Raw genomic sequence first — 27,227 nt, forward strand, 5'->3', positions numbered from 1 at the left:
AAGAGAAAAACCCAAACCCCAGAACCTTCTTTGTTTATTTTCTAATTGTCCTGAGGATGCTTGCCCCTTCAGTGCAGTTCTAAGGAGCCCATAGGGAATCCTTTATTCATTACTGTGAGCTTAAGATTTATGTATTTTGGACATTACTTTTGGCAAAAAGAGGTAGTTCATTATTCCTGTGATTAGTATTTCCTTAAAGTAGTGCTTGCCTTACTCCAGTGATTTTGGGTGTTTGAATAGTCCTTCCGTGAAGTGATGCTGGACTTGTCCACGTGGTAAACAGGAATGGGTTTTTCTTTAGTAAACTGCTTTCTGGGTAAGGCTGAATTTGGGCTGGTGTATTTCTGTTAAATTAAGATACGAATGTGTTTCAGCTAAGTTTACGTAGTACACCAGAAAAAAGCAAATGTTGATTCTTTTAATTTGAATGGGATCACAAACTCCTCTGTCATTAGCCATTTTTCTTTGTACCTAAGCAGATCTTTCATTTAGGAAAACTTTCTTTTAAACTTTGACATATGCTTCTTACCCTGACCAAGTAAAAATGCCAAACTTCAGTTGTATCTTGATGCAACTCATTTTCATCTTTTTTTGAGAAGCAGTTCCTTCAGTACAGTTGCCATTGCTCCGACAATACGGACACTTTCCATCACTGAAACAAGCTGGCTTTACATCAGCTAGTAGGAAAAGCATTGTGCAGATGGCCTTAAGTTTGGCCTCTTTGTTCTTGCAGATCATTATTCGTTGTATGGATTGTTTATGCCATGTGTTTATCCTGGCATAACTTTTGAAAGAGCTGCTGTTGTGCATCAGTGCAGTGCACAGTGTGTTCATTCACGGGGTTAATCACTGCTGTCCATCAGCTGGTGAAAGAGCTGCCCCTGTTCTTCAGCTGCTGGCCTGGTGGCAGTGCACTCCCTGTGACCAGGGTGGTTCTGGTCCCACATGCCAGGATGTTTTCAGTGGTGTTGGCCATGGTAACTGCGGTATTGCTGGTACTCAGACCTCCATGCATGCAGAACAGACAGCACGATGACACTTTGGGTTCTCCCACCCACTGCTTGTCCTCTGTGTGCCTTTGCATGTGGAGATAAGCCTCTACCACATCACCTAAACATTTTTCACCCTGTTAGGCATATTGGATGTAAGAATTTTTCCATATGTCATGGAGAACAGGAGAAATGTACCTTGAGTGCTTTTTGTTGACCTGCACACTCTTGTGTTGTGTCTCAGCAATCCAAGTTCAAGTATTGAAAAGATTCCCTCCCTTCTTCTGGCCTTAAGGAAAAAAGTAACATTTTGGTGATATGCTTTCAAGCTATAAGTATGATTGTATCCAAGAGTAAGATTCCTTACCAAACAATGGGAACGAAAAGCTGAATATTATAGTATCTCTTGAAATTGCTTTCCTTAAGTCACTGTACTTCAGGATAAGGCTTTAATTTTCACTTGGTTTCTGCTCTGAAGTCTAAGGTTGGGCAGTCCTAAGTCTATTTTAACATCTAAAAATGTTTATGAAATGTTTACCAGTGTCACTTTTTAAAATAATGCCTGCATCTTTAATATAGCAATATTAAGTGCGGCTGTCCAAATCAAACCAAAGTGTTAGCCTGCCCTTAATGTGCTGAATGAACATGGGCACTGTTGCCTTTTTTTCCCTCCCCAGATTAGTTAGTGAGATGTTTGTTTCAAACACGTACCCTTCTGTTGTCAAAGTCTTCAGCAGGTGCAAAAATGAAATGCCGCAAATGTTGCTGCAAAACCCCCAAGTCTCTCTTTGGCTTCAGCAGATGTAGAGTGGGAAGAGTCAAGTAAATGAGAAATCAGTGCGATGAAGTGAAATTTATGCCATGTTTCAAACTTGACATCATTGGTTTAGGTCCGAAGTGAAAACAAATGAAAACAGCATTCATGAAGTGAAAACTACTGGCCCAAAGTGCGTGAAGGTTCTTGAGTTATCTTCGTAAAGTTTTGTGGGGTTCTTGGTTTTGTTTGTTTAAAGGGAGGGATTTTGAAGTCTTCCTCAAGCTTTTCTTCCTCCTTCTATTGCCTTCTAGCTTTGCCCACTTGTCTTCATGAATAACAAAGACGTTCCTACCACAGAACATTAACGTGCTCATTTTTTTCTGAAATTTGCTTTCTTCTGCATACTAATGCCATTGAATTGTGTGGTTTATGCAGTGCTGGATCCAACATTTTTGAATATTGACTCTGCAATACACTTGAAGGCTGACTTAACAGAGGGGCCACACACACAGTGATGGAGCTGTTTAAAGCACCACCTTTACATTTCCATCTGACTAGTTTCTAGAAAAACATCCCAATTTGAGTTAATAAACGCAGGAAATAAGATCCTTATGTTATATGTTAACAGTCTAAGAAAAACAGAATAATGAAGCTATTTGGGTTGGCTTTTTTTTTTCCACTGGCCTTTCGCAACTGTTTTGTGATATGTAGTAAGTATTGTAGCTACGTGACAACTGCAACTCAATGCAGAGTTTGAATGAACATGAATATGTTACAATTTTTTAAAATCACCATTTGTGATTATGTGTTGATCTAATGGGTACACAGTCTACATGCTAGAACTTGCCCAAGGTCTAACTAAAACCAGCACACCAAGCTAGTCCTGGAGGCCTGTGGGAAAATCCTTCAAGGACTGTGTCAAAGAGTCAACAGGGAAGCTTAAAAATAGAAATTCACTCCTCAAAAGGAATTTGCTACTCTTCCAAATTTGCTGCTGAGTCATGCTCTTATACACAGTGACCTCATCTTTACTGGATAGAGTTGAAGCTGTTTGCATTAATTTCACCTCCATTAGATACAAAAAATGTGAATGCATACACCTGCATTGTTGCTTGGAACACACTATATTTGTCATTAAAACAGGTGAAACTACTATATGTAGGTAGTTGTGCCTACCTGGACTTCTACACTAATGTGTAAATGTCAGTAATAAAGCAGTTCACTGTAAAGTAGCTCTAAATTCTAAGCCAGTCTAATCTTTTTTAAGGCTTAACAGATAAACCTTACACTTTTATTTGCTATATCTCTGCTTGCACATGTAAAATATAATAATCTGTGTAAATAGGTTTTCAGCTTACTTACGTGGCCTTTTTTGTGATGACTAAAAATGATTAAAAATAGCACTCAGGATTTTGGGTGGATTATCTAGGTTTTTTTGATGTCTCTTAATTGTTGGTTTTGTGTCTGAAAGTAGTTCATGGTATAAAAACAAATCTCAGTTTCTCAAAATTCAATACAATCCGCTTACTCTGTGAAGTTTCAAACTTCTGGTCAGCCTGAAAGAAGTGTGAGGTACAGGTTTTTGCACTTGTATTCCACAACTTGAACTGCTAGAAGAAATCAATCAATAAATAAGATTTCTTTAGAGAATCCATAAAAACTTTATCGGAGTTTTTAAGAAAAATGTTGATCAGGTGGTAGACCTGACTGATGAAATTACAGTCCTTGTAATGCCTTGGGTTATAACTTTATGGTAGCAACAGCTTTTTTTCAGATTATCCCAAAATCTGTTTGATTCTATTAATCCGTGTGGAAGTCTCTGTCTAGAGCTGTACATTACAGAACCTGATGTATTGGTTTTCTTGTGTGCTTTTAGGTGAGTTGTGTAACCTCATAACGCTGGATGTAGCGCACAATCAGCTTGAACACCTTCCAGAAGAGATTGGAAGCTGCACGCAGATCACCAACCTTGACTTGCAGCACAATGAGCTCTTGGACCTGCCAGAAACTATAGGTATGTGAAGAGGCTGGAAGAAGAGAAAACAAATCCCTATTTCAAAATGTTAAGTAAGAGGAACAAATTAAAGAGTGAGTGTTTGTTTGGTGACTGTAGAATAACTGGTGTTCAGCATAAGGGAGCTTCACGCTCGAGATTAAAAACAAGCTGTGTGTGTTACCTTAAATGTAGCTTATAGCCTTCTGAATTATATCATTAAATCAAACTGTGCTGCAAAGTGCAGCCATGTCTAGGAATGAAAGTTGTAGTGATGGATCTTTTTTTCTTTATAACTTTGATTTAAGGTGTCCTGTGGCTATGTCTAAATATCTACAGCTTGTCTGCCCATTCTGGAATGAAACTGAGTATATAAAGGCTAAAAGACTTTTAGTTGAAGTGTAATACTTTGGCAGATAGCTTTAATGTCTTTTGGATAAAGAAAAATAGAACTAAAAAGATAAAGAATTCATTTAAAACATTTATATTTTATGCTTTTCCATAGAATGACTTAAAAAACCTTCCAAGCCCACAAAGCCCATGTTCCAATGCAATAGGATACAGAGGATTTACAACTTAGATTGGGAATAAGACTGAAATAAAGAGTGTCCTTTTTGGTTTCAGAATGTCATATAGGATGTAACAACAAAATATGACTTTTCCTAGTTAATTAAATCAGTTTTAAACAGATGGCAGAAAAAGATGCATGCTGTGATTTAAAATTACAAAAGCAAGGCCATCGTGATTTTAAGTCACCGGAACACTCGGAAGAATGAATGTTATCACTTAATACTGAACCTTTCATTAATGTACTTTAGTGAAATGAATGTGCAGAAAAGTGAGGAACCACTTGACAACACTCTTGCTTTGCTGCTAGCAGTAAATTTTTGAGTGTGGAGCTACTGTGGGGTTTTGTTTAGAAAGTTTGACCTGAACAGAGTTTACATTTATGAAGAGCTAAACTTCCTTCCTGGATTGATGATATTTTTAAAATCTGGAGATCCCAGTTCATCTGGAATTTGCTTCCAACTTGCACAGTTAATAAGCACAGCCTTTATTTTTGTAGCTATTTTGTCAATCTTATTGAAAGCTATTTTAAATACAATTTATGTGTAGTGTACATGTCGTATTTAGGAAGCGAGTTCTCTGAATAAACTGCTTAATTATGGGAAAAATTCTCTAAGCAAGTCTGAGATTTCCATTGTCTGGGCTTATAGGCCACAATTGTTGATCCTTGTGCAGAATAGTAGTACGGTTTACTGAGTTGTTTAGGACTGGCAGTCACTGAGCTTCTTGGGAACCACAAAAATCTTGCAATGTGCTGCAAGACTGCTTACAGGGAAAGCTCTTTGGGTAAGAGAGGCACAAAGTTACTTAGGCAGTTAAGTTGTTTCTGATAGATAGGAAATTGCTGACTATGCAATCAAGATAGTTTGGTCTCCTCTATTTCTTCAGAAAGTTACTGTAAGCTCAGGTGGTTTGTGTTGAGTCAGGTTCGTACCTGGTTGGACTGGCTTTCCGCCTATTTTCTTTGTTTTGTTGTTCCCTTGCATCATCTTTATAGTGTTTTGATGTTACTTATTTGTAAATGTATATAGCTGTCTCTATATGTGCTTATCTGAGCTGAATATCAATGCTATATAGCTCGTCAAACCACCAACGACAGATGAATAATGGTAAGAGCAGTGCACCGTCGTGTCTTTAACCTTGCACTGGTTCAGTTTTTGCTCCAATGGAAAATACCTGTTGTTTGTACTGACCAATGTGTAGTAGCTGAGCGTTTATGCTTAGAGTAAAAACTTAGTATCAGAAACTGGCATTTGTGCCACACATAGTCCACAAACAGCCAGAATCTAATACTTAAGGAAAGAATTTTCAACTCCAGCTTAAATGATAACGATCAACCTACATTTCTGCATGTTACAGAAAAGGCAGCTGTAGCCAGTTCAGCAACATTGGCTTTATTTCTTAGTCATCGCAGTTTTGGTTCAACATTAAAGCAAGTTGTGGCTTGATTTTTTTCGATTGCAGCTTGCTTTGTGGTTAGGATTGTTCAGCGAGAGACTTCAAGCACTGAGAAAAACCCCGTGAGTAAATGGTGCCTGGCTGCTTGGCACGGCTGCGGGACGGCCCTGCCAGCCTCTCCGTCTCTCGCTCCCATTTCTGTCTCTTCCCGACTTGTGGGTGTCTACCTGGTGTTTGGCACAGCTGGCTTTTCTTGGAACATTTACACGCTGCCAGGTTTCAGTACTCTCAATACATGTGTGCTGTTAATGATTCCCCAGTCCAGTCAGACTGGGCTGGGGGTTGCAGACTGGGTACAAAAAAGACCAAGCACTTTGCTCATTATAAATATTTAACGTACTATGAGCCTCCTGTTGGGGAACAGACTTTCCATTACTGCCAGATATGTCCCCCCCCTCCCGCACCGACACCCTTTTGATGGAAGCCTGTTGTTTTTCTTGAGAGGGATGTTTTTTGTTTGAAAAACAAACAGCCCCCTTCCTTTTTTATTTCTCCCTTGCCTCACAAAGGACCCCTTCCCTCCTCCCCCCAAAAAAAACTTTGCAAAATGCTTCTTAAATTCACTGCTGGACTATCTTACCAAGTTTTGGTCTTACAACAAGAATATTTCTGGATCTGCCAAATAAAAAGAAAAAAAAAAAGGAAGAAAGCTTGTTTTCTAACCAACAGTACTGAAACAAGCCGGAGCTGTGAGGAAGGGATGTTGGAGGCTGACACGCAGGGGAGTGGCAGGGAAGGGATTATGCATCAGCAGTGATTGCAGAGGTAGCAGAGCCAATATACCCACTCTGTAAAAATACAAAGTTCTTGTTTCAAGTAACGCTTTATAAGCTTGCTTTCATGCAGTAACAAATGTCGATTTTTAGATATTAGTTGTCAGGAAGTGACCTAATGTCTTGCTTTACAGATACTGGCTTAATACATTCATATCTGTATTTCTGTTGATTGAAAATTGTAAAGTACTTTGTATATGAGATCACTTCCTGTAAGAAAAATGAGCTTTGTGGAACAGCTTAGCACATTCCAAGAGTCTCAAGTCTAGAATCAAAATCATAGTGGGCTCTTAGCTGCTTGGTGTTTTAATTGCAGATTTCTCCACACCACCACCCCCCCTCCCACCCCACTCCCTTCCAAAAAAAGGGGTGTGAGGAGAGAAATGTGATCTATTTACACTATGTCTTATCTCTGTATGCTTAGGTGGCACACTAATATATCCAAAAGATATATAAAATAAGGTGAAGAGCATGCCATTTATATTAAAAATAATAATTGGACTTTTGAGACAGAAAACAAAATTTGGGTGGAGTAAAGTGTTTCTTTGGATTACAAACTAGCTTAGAAGATTTTGTGCTGCAAATACCACATTGTGAATGTTCCCTCTTTGAACTTTTAGCATTCTTTATAAATGTGTTCACAATTTCTTATTTAAAAACACAGAAACACTTCTTTGAGAAACAGAAATTCAAATGAAGGAGAATTACAGCTTTAAAAAAGGGATCAGATTCTTCATCTGTTTTGTAATTTTCCAGTTTTGTGTGTTTATGTATGCAGTTTGATTATAGTCAAATGTGCCATATTCATGGACATTTAAGGCAACAGACATTTTAATAAGAAAAAGAATAGTCAGTTGTAAATGTTCCAAAAAGATGCTTTAAAAGCACAAAAAATTCCGTCACGGGACAAAAAAAACTGCCGTGGCACTGTTCCGAAGAGGTGGTTAGGAAAACGAGAGCCATATTCTAAGCCCTGCGCTCTACTCCTGCCCTTCACTGAGACACGCAAGCTTAGTAGCTGAAATCGCAGCTCTAATGACAGCAAGTATTATGTAGAATAGCTTGGCCATTTTTTCTGGTTGCAATTGTCCTACAAACCAGGCTTCTACCCCCAGTTAGCCCCAGTGTACCTTTCGGGGCTTTTAAAACATTGATAAGCGTGAAGCATCATGAACAGAACTGAGCGTGTGTAATTGGTACAGCTCAGATTATAAAATTATGCTTGGGAGCTTTAATTCCCTAGAAGTCCTAGTAAAGAGATTTCTGTAGAAAAGTGAAACCCCTTTAAAATGGTATTTTAAGTTTAACAGGGTTAGCAAAAACTGGAGAATGCTGCTTGTGCAACGTCTGACACATGCTGGCCCTGATGAGACCCAGCAGCAGCCCTCTGTGCTCCAGGGTGAGGTTCGTAAGTGACTGATGGGTTTGATGGTACCAGTCACTCGCCACTCTGGAGCAAAATGCAAAGGCTCCTGCTCCAGCTGGGACGGCAATATTCATATTCTTAAAATGCAAGCACAAGACCTAGTGCTTTGGTCCATGAGCAGTCAGTACTTCGCAGGATTGAGCCCATTTCCAGAGGCTCGCACTGGGAGATCTGATCAGTGTCTAAGGTTTTGTTTGTGGACTGTGCTGGTAATGAAACATTTTTAATTAGTTTCTGCTAGTACTGGGCAATCACAGTGGAAAGCAGTGGATCCCACTCCCTTATTTTTGTTTTTGGGCTATTATAAGCCTTTGCTAGTACAGGTTGCCCAGAGAAGCTGTGGATGCCCCATCCCTGGAAGTGTTCAAGGCCAGGCTGGATGAGGCTTGGAGCAACCTGGTCTAGTGGAAGGTGTCCCTGCCCATGGCAGGGGGGTTGGAACTAAATGATCTTTAAGGTCCCTTCCAACCCAAACCATTCTGTGACTCTATGATTCATGGTGGTCTCATAAAGGGAACGAAGCTTCTGGTTCTTGTTGGCTTCAATTCTAGACTTAGTAACTGTAAAGCAGTGAGATCGGTGAGTGCAGGAGAGGGGGAGTGGGAAGTGACCGCTCAGTGCGCCTTCCAATGCACCGCAGGAGGGATGAAGCAAAGCTGTGAGGTGTCAACCTCAACCCAGTAACAAGCAGACTGTGCTGCACGCGGTGGGCAGGGAGCACTTGGGTCTCGTTGTTCTCGCAGGTTGCTGTAGATGCTAAAAGCTCACAGGGCGACGTGACTATAATGCAGGAGAAAAATCTATCAGTTGCTGCTAAATTCAGGAAGTCACTGAGCCACATGTTGGATCTCCTCCAGCTCTTGGAAGTTTCAGAGTGTGCTGTCCCCTTTCTCAGGTTCTTCTTTTGGTATCTGCTGTTGGGCACTTTTTTCCAGAGAGAATATACTCGGTGGATCTCTGATCACCATACAGTAATTCTCACATTCCCTAATTAGCTAAAATTTATAAACGTATTCCTGTACGATACATTTTATGTATTTATATGGTAGGCCAGACTTAAAAAATTAAACACATCTATCACTTAGGAAAGGTTAATGTTTTTTTTTCTGTATTGCCAGTTAGGTGTAAACTGTTCCTACAGTGTAATTTACATTTATATAAATCTTTAATTTCACAGAAAGGTTGTTAATAGTCGGTTGAAAAGGACTGTATGAAATAAGACTACCAGTGAAAAATTAAATGAACTAAATTTCAGTAGCTTTGTGTTACTGGATGAAGTATGAATTGAGTAAAATGCAACGCTGTCACTGATAGCCCAAAATAAGTCCCGACTGTTGCTTTTAACTGTTGCAATGTCAAGTGTTTTTGCATTGCTTTCAACTAATTATAACTTCCTTTGTTTTAATAAATAGATCTCCAATGCAAGCCTGACATAGTTAACAGAAAAGGTTAGGATAGCTTCTATTGGCTTATTAATTCCAAGTTTATTGATTTGATGTGTATTTATGAAAATATTGTTTAATTTCTGTTTTGGTTGGATATTCTTCCTGGTAAGACTAGGATGCTGACAGTTTATTTTAGTGAACATACGTACCATCGCACAGTAATTACATGCAGAGACCAGTATGTATATATCTATATTAGAACTGCAGCTCAGCATTTTCAGGATGATTTGTATATTGCAGCAAGAAACAAGCCCATAATCTTACTTTCTTTACGTAAGAAGCCGGCATGAGGCAAGAGTGATTCCAAGGAACGCATCAGAATCGAGACAAGCAGGTCTGTTGGTTACATGTGTTTTGATGAACGCATGTTAAATGAAGTTGAATTTTCATTGCTTAGACAGTTCCAGAAGCATGTTGCTAAGAGTCTGTGCTCCCTAGCATGAAGCAGATGGTGTGTGTGGTGCAGGTCTGATACTTGAGCCTCTGTCACTCAAGTTTTGCCAGCATCTTGTGTGCGTCTTTCACACCTATGCAGTCTGCAGTGATTATGATCTTGAATCAGCGTTGAAAAACAAATAACTGCTGGCTGACATGGTCGGGTTCAGCCTTAATCTTGAAATAATGAGGGAAGACATCTCTGGTTGATGCTTTTAGGCTGAAAATAAAGAGGAATCTCTTTGCTCTCTTCAGAAGGCATTTAAACCAGTAAGCGTGGTAGAGATTAATTTTAAATTTATGTTAAATAGCTTTCTAATAGATAACATATTTTAGGAGAATTCCTAGACTTTGTGTAAGGAGGATTGGATTGCTCACTTTGGGTTGAGCAGGACAAAAAATGATGGACCCTGCTGTCTTTGCGAGTCTGAATCTGCCTCCTACTGCTAAACCAGTAAAATCCGGAGTTCGTAAGTCAAGCTTTATGTTGTGTTCAACTATACCTTTGTATTTGGAAGAGCATAATCATATTTCACAGAATCACAGAATCGTTTGGGTTGGAAGGGACCTTAAAGACCATCGAGTTCCAGCCACCCTGCCATGGGCGGGGACAACTTCCACTAGACCAGGTTGCTCAAAATCTCGTCCAGCCTGGCCTTGAACGCTTCCAGGGAGGGGGCATCCACAGCTTCCCTGGGCAACCTGTCCCAGTGCCTCACTACCCTCTCTGTGAAGAACTTCTTCCTGATATCTACTCTAAACCTCCCCACTTTCAATTTAAACCCGTTCCCCCTTGTCCTGTCACTACAGGCCCTTGTAAAAAGTCCCCCCCAGCTTCCTTGTAGCCCCTTCAGGCACTGGAAGGCTGCAATAAGGTCTCCCCGGAGCCTTCTCTTCTCCAGGCTGAACAAGCCCAACTCTCTCAGCCTGTCCCCATAGCAGAGGGGCTCCAGCCCTTCATGCTTTGGCTTTGGTAGTTGGTAGAATGATCAAGAGGGATTCTCTTCTACAGTTTTCCTGAGTGGTTGCCCTCCCATTCCCAATCTTCTTTAACATCAGCCTTTAGCCAGAGGATATTAAACACTAGGGATGTTCCAGCCCTACAGATGGTAGAAAGGATTTGACCCCTCTCAGGTGACTGACTGGGGATACGAGTTCACATTCATACCAGTCCATAGGCTTTGCTTTAGGCAGGAGTTGCCCTCAGATCAGATGAGTAATGACTATGGGATTTTGTTCTGTTTTCCTCTGCAACATGCTCGCTGAAAGCATCTTCAGGACGCCCTGCCGGAGCAGTCACTGTGTGCTGTCACAGTGTTGGACGTTGGCAGACATCGTCTTTGCTTGTGGAATGCAACGGACGGTTAAAATGGTTTATCTGAAGCCTTTCGTTTTACTCTGCAGCTATCGGGGGAAATGGTTTGCTTTCTGACAAGAGATTAGATTAAACATGTCAACGGCTCCTTTCACCTAAAAATCTGTGGAACTGTTCAGTTGTCACAGAGTGTGGTCGACATCTGGAAAAACTAATATGTAATAAGCACAAAGTGTGATACAGGCAGCTTCTGACTTAGGCTATCTCAGGCTAGGAGCGCTGCTGGAATTTGTGAATGCCATGTTAAATCTCTGGCCACCTCTAGCTTGTCTGGTCTCTCCTATACAGTTTTCAACTCTTTGAAGGCCCTTAGGTCCTGTCTGCATTGTAACACACTCCTTGAACATCTTTTGGCTTTTTCCCCCCCATATTGTCATCTTTGCTGTTCTTACTACAAGATTAATGTGATATGGTATTAAGCTTAATCCATGTATTTTTTTTAAAGTGACGTCAAGTATGAATTTTTTTAAAACATTTATATTAATTTTGTATGTACCTCTTGCTTTCTCTTTGTTAAAAATGACATCTGGTACCTTTTGTATGAAAACCAGCAATTTATCTTTCTTAGAAGAAAACCCATTAGTGAATTAAGTGAACTGCACTCTATGAAATAATGTGTGGTCATGTAAATCATGTTCTTCAGTAGGTGCCTGCTCACTGTGTGCAAAGTGTAGTCAAATCAAAATCTGAGAATACTTAGAGAAGTTGGACCATCAGAAATAGTTACTAGTGCCATGTTGTTTATAGCAATTTCTTGCAATTATCCATTGTGCGCTGAGGCTCATGTATATTTCTGATTACAGTCTTAAGGGATTTGATGTGCAGAGCTCTCGTTAGTCCAATTTGTGTTTTTAGCTTTATCTACAGGAGAGTTTTCTCTAGTGAACAGATTTTGAATTGATCTGATGCTTCTGATTTATTTAGGAGAAAGCAGCTGATCCTGAAAGCAAACTAGCTTGATGAACTATGTTATATAAAACAGACTAATTATTCCATCTTTTAGTAATGATGCAGTAACATTTCACACCAAGTAATGACCACTATACTATCTAAGGATAGGGAATTTGAAGGGTTATTTTGGCTAATGAGGGAAAGGAAGAGGCGTGGTGAATCTCAGAAGAAGAGGGCATTTGTCACTCCCTGTAGAAAGCACTGGTGAAACTTTGAATTAAGAATATGGATTTCTTTATATTACTCAACATAGCAGATCCTGTTTGTCTTGATTTTGAAATATTCAAGGAAGATTTATTGCTCCTACTTGGAGAGCCACTTCAGGTGGTCTTTCTAAAAAGTGTGCTTTTTTAAAGCATGGTTTCCTACTTTGTTTCCAGCCTTCCTTTGTTTTGGGATTGGCAAACACCTGTTTTTTCTTTCACTAATATTTTTGAGCTACCTTTAAGAAATACTTTAATTTAAACCATCTATTTAGAGTCCCTTTTATACTAACAGGGTTTAATTTAATGTTTCTGGATTTGCATGCTTCCGAGTATTTTTAATGCATTTCTGTGTAAACAAAACGGCCAACCTTGAGAGAGATGTGCAGTCACTCCAGTGAAGTGATTATGAATTCAGCACTTCCAGTCCTTCAGCCTGCGAGCTGGGCAAAGTGGAACCCACTGGTGGGCATTAGTACACTTTGCTGGTGAGAAAATGGACCCGAAACAAGGTGCCTGTGTGAAGTCTGATTCCCCAGAGTGAATGTTCAAGCCAGAAGTTGGACTTAAACAGTTTTGCAGTGACTTTCTTAGGCCTGGCATAAGCTAACGGCTTAGTCAGGCTTCGGTATTGTATTTTTGGATGTACCAGTGGATGGGGCAGTTGAGTTTACAAGTGGTTTTTGTAATGGGCTTCCTTAAAAAGCAAGTCAGAAAGGTTTTATTTGTTGCTTTGTCTGCTAGTAGCTGCTTTTCAGTTTTGGTTATCACGCTGTTCCCATTTGTGCACATCTAGTGCTGCCTTTTCTGAGTCACTCCACCTGTGAGGGGCTGGTTTAGAGGAACTGCTGAGATATGGTTTCAGTGACAAAAGTACAACCGAAAGTCATCCTGATGACTGAGTCGACTATCATCAGTTGTTAGCTTCCGCACCTTATTTCTTAGACTTAACCTGACAGCATGTCATGTTTCATCTCAGGCACCAGTAGCTGAACTGGGGAGGATGGAGATGAGTGCAGGCACTGTAAAGCAGCTCTGAATATGAGTATCAGCCATGTAATCCTGAGCTCAGGGACCTGTAAATGGGTTCACACTTGTTTGTGCTATGGGTGCAGCAACTTGTAGCAGTTTCTGTTATGACCAGGAGTTGGTCCCTTGGTGGTCTGAGAGCTGGCAGGGAGGTCTGATTGTGTTAGCCAGCAGCCTGGTGGTTGGCCCGTGGTCCATGAAGGCAAATATTAACGTCACTGTGCTGAGCATACAGTGCTGGGCGAGGGGGTAGGTAAGTTTTAGCACACTGAGCAGAGGGAAGAGCTGTGACATCCTTTCTTGTGAAGAAGAGACTGAGGTCTGGCTCGTGCAGCGCGTGAGGATAAAAACTGCTAGGGTTTCTCACTGCAGTGCGTTCACAATGAGGTGTGAATATGAACTCTGGGGATGAAAAGATACCAGAGTCTCAGTGACAGAAATGGCTATAAATTGGCTATAAATATATATAATTGGCCCATACCGCCTGTATCAGCAGGGTGCAGGACAGCCCTTCCGGGAGCAGTGGGAGGAGGTGCTACTGATGAAGCTTCAGCTGAAATCTTGCTGCTTTTGTTCTGGGGAATAACTGTATTTAGTGCCACGGTGCGTGAAACAGTCACAGAACGTGGTACGTGTGGGTTGTGTGTTCTGTTACGCCTGTGCATGCCTTTCCCGTGGAGGAGAAAGATTACTAGGAGAGAAACAGTGATAAAAGTTTAATTGAGAAATGCTACTTAGCATAAAAAAAATTATTGAGAGCTGCTGTTTATGCTTCCTTTCTGATAACGCCACGGGAATAGCCAACGTGTGTCATTCTCTCCTGGAAAATTGTGCTACAGTTTGACTCTGACTGCCTTGTTTCATTTTTCTGAAATGCCATTTGGGTGGTGGAAAGAGAATACATACAACCTGTGTTCACAGTCTGGGAATTGGCATAGTGATGTTCGTACAGTCACAGAATACTGGGTTGGAAGGAACCTCAAGGATCGTCTGGCCCAAACTTTCTTGGCAAAAGCAGGGTCTAGACAAGATGGCCCAGCACCCTGTCCGCCTGAATCTTAAAAGTGTCTAATGCTGGGGAGTCCACCATTTCCTGGGGAGATTATGCCAATGGCTGATCTCATTATGAAAAATGTTCCTCTTGTGTCCAATCGGAATCTCCCAGGAATAACTTGTACCCGTTACAGTGCATTGTATCGCTAAGCAACAGATGGCATCCTGCTGTCTGCTAGGGCCGTTGCCTGTTTGTCCAGTTTGCCTGAAAAATCCAGATCAGCATCTAGCTCAAGGTTTAAGTACTGAAAAAGAACAGTAGATTGGTATCTTACTTTGTGTAAAGTTTGTAATTAATTTTGTTAGTAAAGCATTAAGTAAATCAGAGAAATGCAGTCAGGATGTGCTTTGTCCATCCCTAGAATAGCAAATCCTAATGATCTTGGTGCCTTGAGGTAGGATGTGTATCTTGTGAAGTGAAGCCAGTTTCCTATACAGCCAGCAGTGACAGATCTCACCAAATACGGTGTGAAATAGCTACGTAATGTACAAATGTGCATCTTTATACTTGTGGATTGTAGGCTCAAGATAGGTCTTAATTATTCTCTTCAGTGTATATGCACCCTATGGAATTTAACCTCAAAAGATGAAAATTTGTGCACTGGAGAGCAATAGTAATAGTCCTGAATTTTAAATGCCTTTTTTTGATTAAGGGAAGACTTTCTTTGCTGCTTCTGCAAAAGCTAATTGTGTATTTGCTCAGAAAGAAAGCGCTTCTAAAGTTTAAATAAAAATGCCACTGGCAGATCCTACTCATTAAGCCTCTCTGAGTGTCTACCTGTTGTTTTAACTTCTGTTACGTTATTGACAATACTAAGTGAAATTGGTTGCTAAACTTCTTAGCTAAATATCAGATATGGCACTGAAAATTCATCTTCTTTTCTTTCTTGATATATGACCTGCATAATTTTTGTCTATATAAGTTTTTTTGTTTGGTTGGATTTTTGTTTGTTTGTTTGGTTTTTTCACTGCTCTTGTGAATATCCAATTTAGTAACTACAGTGAATTATACAATATTCCCAATTACCAGTTTTTATTAGCTACACTTCCATATTGAGTGATGTAGCATCATTCTTACAGTATATTTTGACCAAGTTGTTGCAGTATATTTTGAAAAGTTCATGAAAGAGGTATTTTGCCACTTTGAGACTCTTTCTCTGTCTAGCAGATCATAGAACCATAGAATGGTTTGGGTTGGAAGGGACCTTAAAGTTCCAACCCCCCTGCCATGGGCAGGGACACCTTCCACTAGACCAGGTTGCTCAAACCAGATCCCATTGTAGCATTTGTATTAATTTCCATTCTTCCTTTCTTTTTATTTTGTTTCATCCTTTGCTTTCAGGTACATGTCATCATTACATTTGTTCCTTCCTTTGCTGTGTTCCAATAACCTTTGTTTAAGTGTGTATGCGTAGACATTAACATATCCTTCATTTAATGAGTAGTTAGACTGTACATATTCAGCTCCGTTAATATTTTAAAATTATTTCTGGTGGTTCTTGTTGCTTTTTGTTGAATCTTATGCTTCTTGTCTTTCTGGTACTTCAGTTTGCAGAACAAATGTGTTGTGCCATGAGTGGTTGTAAAAATGAGTGTAAAATAATGAATGTTTTGCAAGGAACGGATTGATCACTGGTGCGATGTACTCACGTGCACAGACACGTTTTATGATTGTAGGGATGAGCCAGAAGATTAAGCACTGTTCTTCGTACTGCTTGCCAGCTGACTTTTCAGTGAAGTCCAAGATCTCACTACCTGCAGGAGGGTCTTAATGCCTCAGCCCCGTGTAGTTCAAAGACATCATTAAGCGGTTGATTTTGGTCTTGAGTAATTGTTAGACGGTAAAAGTCAGAGCTAAAGGGAGTTTCAGATGGGAAAGTTTTAAATTGCAAGGTTCTCAAGATTTCCCCCCCCCCGACAGTTATACATATCAACTTGGACTGTGAGCCTGGAAATACTCAGAAATATTTTACATGCACTGTTGTCCTGACTTTTGCAGACGTTCTCCAGACTTTGCCTTCAGTATCATTCAGAAAACTTGGAAGTTTGGAGATTTTTTTTTTTTTCTTTCCTGTCACTTTTTAAAGACTTTGTTGCTCTTGGAGGATGGTAAAGGGTTTTTTCCCTGCAGAGGAACTTGTTTTGCCACGGCCTGAGCTGTGTGATGAATGCCCAAGTTCTGGTAATATGAGTCATGGCATTGAATGATGCTGTCTGTAATGTCAAAAAGTTATTTTTGGGGACATCTGGAAAATGATAGAGTAGTTTGTTGGTAGGAAGATCAGGATAGAAGGACTTCTACAATATAACATAAGCCTTGCTTACTGTGTCATGCATAAATTACGAAGAATGTTTCATGTGCACAATCTACTTCTGCATGGTTGAGCTCAGCATTGGAAAGCACTATAATCTCTGTATCTCCTGGTTTGGGGTAGTAGTTCCATTTCACCGTATGAAAAGTTTGAAGTGTAGAGTGTGAGACAACAGCAGAATCGGAAGTTAAACCTTGTTCTGTGCCTTTGCGTTAATCTAACAATATATTAATAACTGTTTGCTACCTGTAGGAAATCTGTCCAGCCTAAGTCGTCTTGGCCTGAGGTACAATAGGCTGTCAGCAATTCCGAAGTCTCTAGCTAAATGCAGTGAACTCGATGAACTGAACCTGGAGAACAACAACATTTCTACTTTACCAGAGGTGAGAATTAAAGGGATTGGATTTGGGAGACGATGTTGTTGTAAGGCATGGGTGTTCTGTAGAGGGATTGGATTACAAGAAGTTGTTTCATCTTGCAACACAACCCTGAGGAATACCCTTTGTTTTAATCTCTGTGTGTCGTGTGAAATATTGCAGTTCTGCACATATTAGGTGTGTTGAACTAGTATAGAACTGATGTCATACAACTCCAATCAAAAATGGGAACAATACATGTGATTGTATTTGCTGTCCTGAGTCTCCTTAGAGAACATTCGTAAGAGTCCAGGTTCCCACAGGTCAAGGCAGGCAAGAGCTTCTCAGCTCTTCTGTTTCATACAAGTAGGGAAGAAGTAGAAAAATGGGATCTTTCTTTCCCCAACTAATTGAGGCAAGAATGACCTTTAAGAGGGTGGGTAAAAGTTGTCACAGCTACTTGGGCTCATCATTCTCATCTTAATGTGGAAGAGTGCTGTTGGCACCAATGCGATAGCGTCTGGCAACTCACCGACGCCATTCAATGCCATCAGTTCAAAAAATAAAGCGTTTGCATCATTTTCAGTTTCCAGTGACTCTGTGAGGGGGAAGAGAAATCAGTGTTCTTGCTTTTGTTTTCATAGCTGCTGCACTTGATTGTCTTACCTTGGTCTCTCTTGCTTGGAACCAAGGAAAATATCCAGAGTTAGGAGTTCTGGAGCAGCCTTGTCAGTCTTTTCTGTTAACACGCTTTCTTGAACTGAGTGTTCTGCTAGCTCTGGGGTGGAGAGGCAGAAGATCCCAGTGCATCTGTTCATTTTTGTATACTCCTACCCTGGAGTTGTCTGAAATGTGCCCTGTGGACTTAAGTTTCACAGTCCTGGATAGCTACAGTAATTGGTTACAGAGCATTTTTAAATACAGCTCTGATGCCTGCAGACTTTGAAAATATTTGAACTACAGGGTTATACCTTCAGTCTCTTTCATTTTCTTAATTTCTTGAGACTGGTGATCAGGGCAGCAGAGTGTGAGCTGCTCAGCTGCGTACTTTTGGTGTTAATACACATTTAGAGAAAACTGACTTGAAGCATTAGTGCCTGGGCAGAATTGCTCCAATGGCAGAAAAAAAATCCTACGTGATTGATTCTTTTTTGGATGTTTCTTCTATTGCTTTAAAACATTTTGAGATGAAGGCTTCAGGACACCACATAGAGTTTAGATTCTGTTCTGTTTTAGTAATGGTCCAAACTGCTTTCTAAAGCTGTTATCCCCACTCCCAAGTTGTATAAATTACTAGTATAAAATAAGTTAAAATGTGTCTAAGGTATATAGGAAACTATGCATGGAAGAAGAAAACCCCAAAGTGCAGTTGGAGTTAGGCAAAGTACTCATAGTAACAAAATGCAGTAACTACTTTCCTTCAGATCAATTTCTGAACTCAGCAAGGATGGACTGAAAACAGCGAATTTAATAACTGTTTGGGTAAAAGTATCATTTAAGAAAATGCTACTGAGTGAAAGCCACCAGGCAGCTTTTAAGATGAGAGCGAAGCTAGCCCACCCCACCCAGACATATTATAAAAGCAGCTACGGTATAATTACAAAAAGCTAATGGGAGGGATAATTACTTGCTTTAAAATATGTTCAGTCATAATACAAAACTGTGCTGTCAACTTCATGTGTATTTGCCAGTAATACATTAACACTTAAGCTGCTGCCTTGCAGGAGTGTATAGTTTCTACTGTCATCTTTCTAAAGTAAAACATTCTGTGCTGTAATACAAAGAACTGTATTTGTAGAAGAAACTTTAGAATTTCAAAACAGCTGAAGCTGCTGACACAATGCCTAATAAATATTTTATCTTAAAAGGATGGGCTGGGAGAAGGCAGCACTTTCATAGATATAAGAGCATTTGTTCTCTTTGTACTGCCAAAGCTCTCTTGCTTCCCTTCAAATGTGTTTAATTACTCTAGGCTATTAGAGAGTATTAGCTAACATATTTTTAATATTTTTTTTATATGGAAGCAGACTTCAAAAATGGCTTTTTGAAATGCCAAGATGCATTTGAAGCAATAAAGTGTGTTTGTAACAGAGCTCAGGGACTGCTAACCCTAGACAAAGAATATCTGTTAATTAAAGTATAGCTAGAAGCAGTATTTCCTAATCAAAGATTATACTAGTTAATGATTAGGTTAGATTAATACTGATTTGAAGATCCATTATTTTATCTTTAGGGGGAAAATTGCTTCACTGATATTTGCCGAGATGCCCCCAGATTGTATTTCACTGCTTCAAGTTTTAGCCGTGACACGTAGACAAGTCCCTCTTTAATCCTGTTTTACTTACAGTAATGTTGTTAAACTATTTAGAAAAGCAGTCCAAACTTCCCTGGTGAAAGAGCAAAGCCACGTTCTTAGAGCTTTTACAGTGAATATAGCACTGAAACTGCAATGCAGGAATACTGACATTAGGAATATGGTTGGAGTCATTACCTTGTTACTGCTCACTTCTGATTGCAGATGTTGCATTATTTTTGTAGGTAATGCCATGCATAAATCTCCAATTTCTGTAATACTTAAGCAAAGAGGGCTGAATACAAGTTGGCATAGTAATAAGCAAAGGTGACACTTCAGCAGTAATTTAGATCTCATTATTCATCCCTACAGTTCCAGCAACGTGCTTGGCACGTAACTAACAGGTAAACGCTGAGATCTGAGCGCTCTGAGTGCTGCTGAGATTGTAGAGTCTAATTAGATTGCGAAGTGAAGTGAGTCTCTGGATTCAATGGGCAACTATTGCTATCCAGTTTAACTCCAGGCTTCTTGGTTTTCATTTCTTAAGGGGAGAAGGTGGGGGAAACCCAACAAAAAAACCAAAACCACAAACCCAGCAAACACAAAAAGGTGGAGTACTAACTATTTAGGAATATTTTGAAAACAGGACTGGCGGAGAGGGAATAAAAACAGAATTTCCAAACCCTTCTCTTCCCATTCTCTTTCTCTGTCCTTTTGTATTCCCTGAAACTGTTACACCTAAAAGGAAACTTCTGCCAGATGTGATGGCTTTATTAAACTACGCAAGACTTTTACTGGAAGTATCAAACGCCTGTTTGAAAAATGGTGTGTGCAGTTGCTATTTCTTTGGGCCCCCCTCAGCGGCGAGCAGACATCCGAATGGAGCGAGCTGCCGTTGGGCGGCACTGGCTGGAGCTGGGGCCGCTGCTCAGGACGGACACGCTGCTGACTCTGCCCGCCAGCCGATGCCCCTGTGCTTTTCGGAGTGGCCCAAGACGTAGTGGTGTGTTGTTAAAAAAAATAAATCCTTTCGAAGGAGAAGAGGGTCACAAAATCTCCTCAACTTGTGCTTTTAAATGTGTTAAGTTTTTGCTTCTTTTGTAGTTGGCAGTATGTGAGGAGAAACGGGGGAAACAAGGTAAGGGCTGGCAACTGTGAGCAGAGATCGTTGCTGATGGCCGTTTTATCAAATTGAACACTGGTTTGTGTGTTGCAAGACTTATTTAGGGGATAGACTTGAGGGGGGGAAGCATTTCTAACTAGACCTATGAGGGAAAAGGGATGTATTCATATAAATCTGTCCTAAGTTGCTGGGTGGTTTTTTTCTCTCTACAGGGTCTTTTATCCAGCCTTGTCAAACTGACTAGTTTAACGCTGGCCAGGAACTGCTTCCAGTCCTATCCCGTGGGTGGCCCGTCCCAGTTCTCCACAATCTACTCTCTCAATATGGAGCACAACCGCATCAATAAAATCCCCTTTGGAATTTTCTCTAGAGCTAAAGTGTTAAGTAAGCTGAACATGAAGGTGAGGCACAGAAACATGCTACTGCGTGTAAAATCAATGAGGAGCACTGTTTGCTGCTCCGTGAATTCTGGCAAACTTAGTGATAGAAGGAATGAATTTATCACGGTGAAGTGACATTGCTGCTGTCAGACATAGCAACAATTCTGTATTGGTTTAAAAATGTACTATCAAGATGTTAGTGATTTGTCTGTATTTTTGTTAGTTAAGCTTTTGTCACATCTGCTCGAGTTTGAACAATGAAAACAAAGTTGGTTGCAAAGTCCTCGAATGTTCACATGGGACACAAGCATGTAGAGTAGCTCATTCTTCCTCCCCCTCTACTGTTACAGTTTAAGATATAAACAGAATTATGTAAAGTATCTTTTTTAAATAGATTCTTTCAAACCTAGGTTTGGAGACTTCTGGCAGTAGCTGTAGAGCACAGGAAAATAACCTTTAAGTCTGTGCTATGTACACTTAGAGTGAAGAGAAATAGGGAAAAGAGAAGATGTTTTTCGGTGAATGGGTTTGTTTCAAGTTCTTAAATTATTTTAAAAGATAACGTTTAAGCAGTAGCTAAGATGAGCTGCTGTTTTAGAGTATTTTTTGGCACAAATAGATTCTCAGTTTGCATTAGGACCATATTTTATTACATACCTGTTTATAACTTTGCATGTTTACCAGGACTTTGTATGACCTATTTTTTTTTAGTTTTTTTTTTTTTAAATGCCTGGTATAGCTCAAATTTTGTAGCTACATTTTGAGCAGTAAGATGTTCAGATTAATTTCAGATGCTTTCACTCTGAGCCATTAAGCTATATTTCCTTTGTGGTGTGTTTGGTGTTTTTTTAATAAATGTTTTAACTACATGGATGTGTGAAATCTTGAGAATTACGTACTTCTAAATTTTCCACTTCAATTCATATTAGTAACACAGAGTCAATTCTGTAACTCCAGGTTGGGACTGCTTATTATGTTGTGAGGAGTGTAAAAACAAATCAAAAGAATCAAATATTGATAATTGGACAAATATTATCTACTACTTTGTTTTGAAGTGTTTTGTAAGCAGTTTGTGTTATCTCTGGGATGCCTTGCCGACTTCTTGCTGACTTCAAGCGCAGACCCTAAATGTTTGATATGTTAAATCACAGGACAATCAGCTGACCTCTCTCCCCTTGGACTTCGGGACTTGGACTAGTATGGTAGAACTGAACTTAGCGACTAATCAGCTCACAAAAATCCCTGAGGATGTATCTGGGCTTGTTTCTCTTGAGGTGAGAAGAGTATAAGTGAACAGCTAAGTGACTCACTGCCAATAGGCATTTTCTCCTTCAGGTTTAAGTAATTTTATTTTTGAGTCAAATAAAACCAAATAAATATATGTGTGTGTGCTATTTAAAAAGATGTGTTGCATCTTTTTATGGTTGTTTTCAACTGCTTTTTGAATGTTTAGGCTCTAGATGAATGTTCATGCACAGTTAAGTACATACATATTTTTAACTACTCAGAAATAAAGTTTTTCTCAACAGAAAGTTACTGTTTTAACTGAAATGGCACTGAACTCAGTTCGATTTCTGGAGAGACCAGCATGGAAACAGCAAAAAAAAGTCATTGAATGGTTAAAGCCAGAGGTGGCTGGAATGTAATACTGTGAACCTTATAGGCAGCCAGGTGGGAATTCTCAGCCTTTGAGGGGGAAGAACTGGGAGGTTGAAACGGTGAACTAAACCTGTTGTGTCCCCTGGTCCTGTTTCCCAAGGTACCATCAGCGGAGACAAACTTAATTGCCTTGGAGGGACATAAAGGTAGAGGTGCTTGTCTGGGCAGTTGAGGGGACTTTGTAGCCTCTCTGGTTTTGCTGGTAAAAGTCTGTTGAAGCACAGTAACAAAGAGCATATTTGAAATTGCAAATTTCCAGTGTGACTGCTGCTGTGATGAATTAATAATTCCTGTAGTTTGGGGCAAAAATGATATGGCACAGTGGTAGGTATTTAGTGGCTCAGTTCCCTTAAGTTAAGGCTGTGAGTGATGTGACTGGGAAGTTAGTGACCTCTAACAACTGGATTTGCCGGTGGCCTGCCGAAGCTGGAGAGCTGCACAGTCTGCAGACCCGTTAGCACTGTTTTTCTCTGTAATTCAGGAATCAAATACAAAGAACCATTTGGGCAGTGTTTACACAAAAGGGAAGGTTCCCACAGCAGCACTAGGTCAGCTGCATTGCATGTAGGTAGTATCTTCTGTTCCTGCCTTTGTTTCTTGGTGCACGATTAAAACGTTACTATTCTTATCGTTCTGTGCGTATGGTAGCACATGAAGGAAGGCCACTGAAATACTGCATTTGCTAATGCTGAATTGTTGGCTTTTACTGATTTTGATTTTCACTTCCATCTTTAGCCTTGTTTTCTATTCCGTTCCTGCCTGCGCTGTCTCCACGTTAAACCTGGGCTGGCTTAGCAGGGAGCTGTGTGTGGTTAGGACGAGGGTCCACGCTGGGGGCTTCTTCACATCCTTGTGTTTCAATCTGCCTTGTTAAATGACCAGATAACAGCATTGTTTAACAGTAATTAATTACCTTACGCTGTGTTGTTAGGAGGCTTGATTGCTTCTAAGGACTGCTAGGCTTCTGTGGGGGAAAAGGGTATACCCTCGTTAACGTGCTGGTGGTGTAACGAGTAACTGTTAACCGACCTTGCAAATAAGGACACTTTTCTAGAACCTAGTATATCTATAATTCAGCTTAAAAAGGAGGAGGAAAACCAAGGGGTTAACACACTGGTAGGGGCGAGTGTGTGATAAGAGACCTCTTTGAAAAGCCAGTGGGTGTCTATGCAGTGTTCTGCTTAGATCAGAGGTGCTCTGATCTGTGCGTTTCCTTGCTGCTGCTCCTGACCAGTGGGACACAGGGAGAAGAGAAAGTATTAAGCTTTTTAAAGAGGGCTTGACAAGCACAGCAAATAATGTAAAACATGGTTACGGGATAGCTATAAGGAAAGATAACAAAGTGATAGAGAAGTCCAGGAAAAACTTTTTCTTTGGTCATTTGAAGAAATAAGATGTTCTTTGGTTTTGCTCTGCATTTATTATGTAAAGTAATAGTTGAAACAATTCCATCCTAAATCTATGCATTTGTATCATTGAAGACTTCGAATCAATGATCAACAATTTAAACAAATTTCTTAAAATATTTTCAGTTTGCTTCTGTAACTTGAATGTAGGTTAATCTTGGACTTCATTACTGGAAAATATAAAAAGATCCTGTCTTAATCATTATTTCATTATTTACTAATTGTGTTGCTGAAATTCTGTGTGGATTGTTTTTTTTATTTTTTAGGTTCTTATCTTGTCAAACAATCTACTAAAGAAACTTCCCCATGGAATTGGAAATCTACGGAAACTCCGAGAGCTAGATCTAGAGGAAAACAAACTGGAATCCTTGCCAAATGAAATAGCTTACCTCAAGGATCTGCAGGTGAAACAATAACGGGCCGAGATAAACATCTCGTGGCCTTTATTTACATCATGCTGATTTAATTACAGCTAGTAAGATGAGGGAAAAACTATTTGGGACTGGACATAGAACCGCAAGTCAAGAATCTTGTGCAACTTCATCCACTGTCTGTCCCCACTAATTCTTACCCAGATTTATCAGTTAAACTCTTCAAAATCCGTTTGTTTTATATTAACTGTTCTAATGTGAGTGCCACAGGAATAGCCTCTGATTTGTCGTGTTCGTTAAAGTTGTTACATTTAGGCATGTATTTTACTATGCACTCTTTTAATGCTTAGTGGTGCTTAATAGAGGTCTGAAATGTCATTTAAGGGTAGAAATTTTGTTCAAATGCATAGAAATTTTGTTGTTCAAATGTGTTTTGTTGTTCAAATGTTGTTCAAATGAGTAGAACCTGTCAATTTATCAGCTATGCATCTTGTTACTTGCTGTCATTCAAAGCAAAAGTAATTAAGTTAACTTTTTAAAATGTGTTTTTTCCCTTTAGAAATTGGTTCTGACTAATAATCAGTTGACCACCCTTCCCAGAGGTATCGGTCACCTTACCAATCTGACGCACCTTGGGCTTGGAGAGAATCTTCTCACACACCTTCCTGAGGAAATTGGTAAGAGCTCTTTGGTTTTACGCAGCGTGCTTGAGCCAAAGCAGTTACTGACACAGAAGATAGGCATCTTCTGTACTTGTAAGTAGAGGCCACAAAATTTCATGTAGATATACACAACCTGATGTGAAGTATGTGCCACAGGAACAGCACTATAGTGTATGATCTTTATCTTGGCAAACTGTAGTGAAACGGATGGTCTAGCCTTTTTCAGTTCTGCAGAAAGCTGCCAAACACATTACCTTGGAACGGGGAGATTCCTTTTCTCTCCGAATTCTCCCGTAGTTGGTGTGTTATCAGTCACTTAATTTCATAAACCTATTCTTGGAAAGAGAAAGGAAGTGCACTGGTGCTACTCCGATTCCATGGCACAGACAAAAACCTCGTGTAAGGCATAGACAGCTGAAGAAATGTTTCTGCTGATACTCCCTTTGCATACACTCCTGTTTATAGATTGTTTTTCACCTTGATGAGGTAAGGAAAGGAAACGAAGAGGAGGAAATCTACAGAAAGAAAGGGAGAAATAGGAATTTCTTTGTCTACTTGAGACGTTCAGAGTAAGTGGGATTCAGAACACCTGAAACTGAGAGCCCATGTTTCTGCTATCACAGGTATATAGGTCCAGAGCAGGATTCTGAGCACTTAAGTTAAAATCTTAAAGTTAGAGCGTATTATGGAGGAAAAAGTGGTGGGACAAGCCAGACAAAGGAAAATGGGGTCAGAAACGGTGTTGTGCAGTTGTGGAGTGCGCGGTCCATCTCCCAGCATTTTTAGTAAAGAGCCAATACAGCTTCTGCTCATCTTGTATGTGCCACAGTGTGAGAAGAGCCTAAAACCATCTAAATTCGGAGTTTTGTAATTTAGTTTGTAAGTTAGTGGAGAGGGTTTGGATGCCGTGGAAACAAGCTGTGGAACTAAAATCAGTAAGCACATTTGAAATACAATTGTAGAAGTACAATTCGTTTAGTTTGTTTTAGGAAATTACAGAATAGTCAATATTTTCAGATGTGACTGCTCTATCTGTCATGCTGTCAGCTATTTCTCATTATTTTTTCTATAGCCTTTTCTTTTTGTTGCTTTCCCATGCCTTAAGCCCTGGCTGTTGCTTTCTCTTGTGAAAGATTAAATAGTCTTCTAGGTTATAGGAGATGTTTGTGGTGTGAAACATTGGAAAATGGGCAACGTTTTTGAGGAGGACTTGTATGTTTGGAGTCCATTACAAAGATATGGATTAACTTTGATGTTTGATTGCTGCGGAGGAATGGAAGTCTTAAGAAAGAAGAAATTTGTTTTCTACCTTCTGGTTAATCTGTATTGCAGTATCTGTAGTAGAGGCAAGTTGTAAAATTTGAATTCAGGAAAAAGAAATTCACACAGGTTTGTTCCATTTAATACATGCACTGCTGTGCAGCGATCTCTCCTGCTGTCCTCCTGTGGCGCATTACAGTTGCTGCCGCAGGACTTCAGTGTATGGGTTCTAATTACATAAAAGGTGTGGCATAGGTATTTATACCATACAGCATCTATTATTGCTTTAAAAATATTTTCTAGGCCCTTCTAACTAGATCACTGTTCTGGGTTGCCTGCAATTGCAAAGCACTTGGCTGAACAGTTGTGGTGAAGTCCCTCTCAGTTATCGTATTCTACGTATTCTCAGTTCAGTTCTTATCTAAGGGAGATGCAGTAATGGATATTTTTACAGGGAAGCTAAGTAAATTGGTTCTTGCTTAGGCACCAGTGAACTGAAAACTTGCTCTGCTTGAAAACAGTTTAGATGAGTCACTGACTCAAGATTCTATGTAGTAAAGAATCTCCAAGTGGACTTTGAGGTTCTGCTAAGAGTTACAAACTGCATGAATAAAAAAACCACCCCCACAAACCTACTTTGTATTATTTTATTTTAACCAGGTACACTGGAGAATCTGGAAGAACTGTATTTGAATGACAACCCCAATCTGCACAGCCTTCCCTTTGAGCTGGCTCTTTGCAGCAAACTGTCAATAATGAGTATTGAGAACTGTCCGCTCAGCCACCTTCCACCTCAGATTGTTGCAGGAGGACCCTCCTTCATCATTCAGTTCCTAAAAATGCAGGGACCATATCGTGCCATGGTCTGATGCTAATCGGATTGTCCAATACACTGTACAAAATACAAACTGCATTAATGTTATAATTGTCTGTATATGTATATATAATATA

General features: G+C 39.9%; 1 protein-coding gene across 2 annotated transcripts in view; it reads left to right on the plus strand.

Annotated features, from left to right (window-relative positions):
- The window catches only part of SHOC2 (soc-2 suppressor of clear homolog (C. elegans)), a 37,708-nt gene extending 10,525 nt beyond the window's left edge, over positions 1-27,183 (plus strand). Inside the window, exons 2-8 of one of the 2 annotated variants that reach the window (XM_010148592.1) lie at positions 3,623-3,760; positions 17,019-17,149; positions 20,751-20,939; positions 22,070-22,192; positions 24,250-24,387; positions 24,914-25,031; positions 26,937-27,183. In XM_010148592.1, coding sequence (XP_010146894.1) covers positions 3,623-3,760; positions 17,019-17,149; positions 20,751-20,939; positions 22,070-22,192; positions 24,250-24,387; positions 24,914-25,031; positions 26,937-27,145 — 1,046 coding nt within the window. In that variant the 3' untranslated portion in view covers positions 27,146-27,183. The remainder of the gene's footprint in view (positions 1-3,622; positions 3,761-17,018; positions 17,150-20,750; positions 20,940-22,069; positions 22,193-24,249; positions 24,388-24,913; positions 25,032-26,936) is intronic. The other variant, XM_010148593.1, reaches the window with a different exon arrangement.
- The last annotated feature ends 44 nt before the right edge of the window (positions 27,184-27,227 follow it).

This window comes from Eurypyga helias, unplaced genomic scaffold, assembly GCF_000690775.1.
Source record: "Eurypyga helias isolate BGI_N326 unplaced genomic scaffold, ASM69077v1 scaffold20093, whole genome shotgun sequence".
Taxonomy (NCBI): Eukaryota; Metazoa; Chordata; class Aves; order Eurypygiformes; family Eurypygidae; genus Eurypyga; species Eurypyga helias.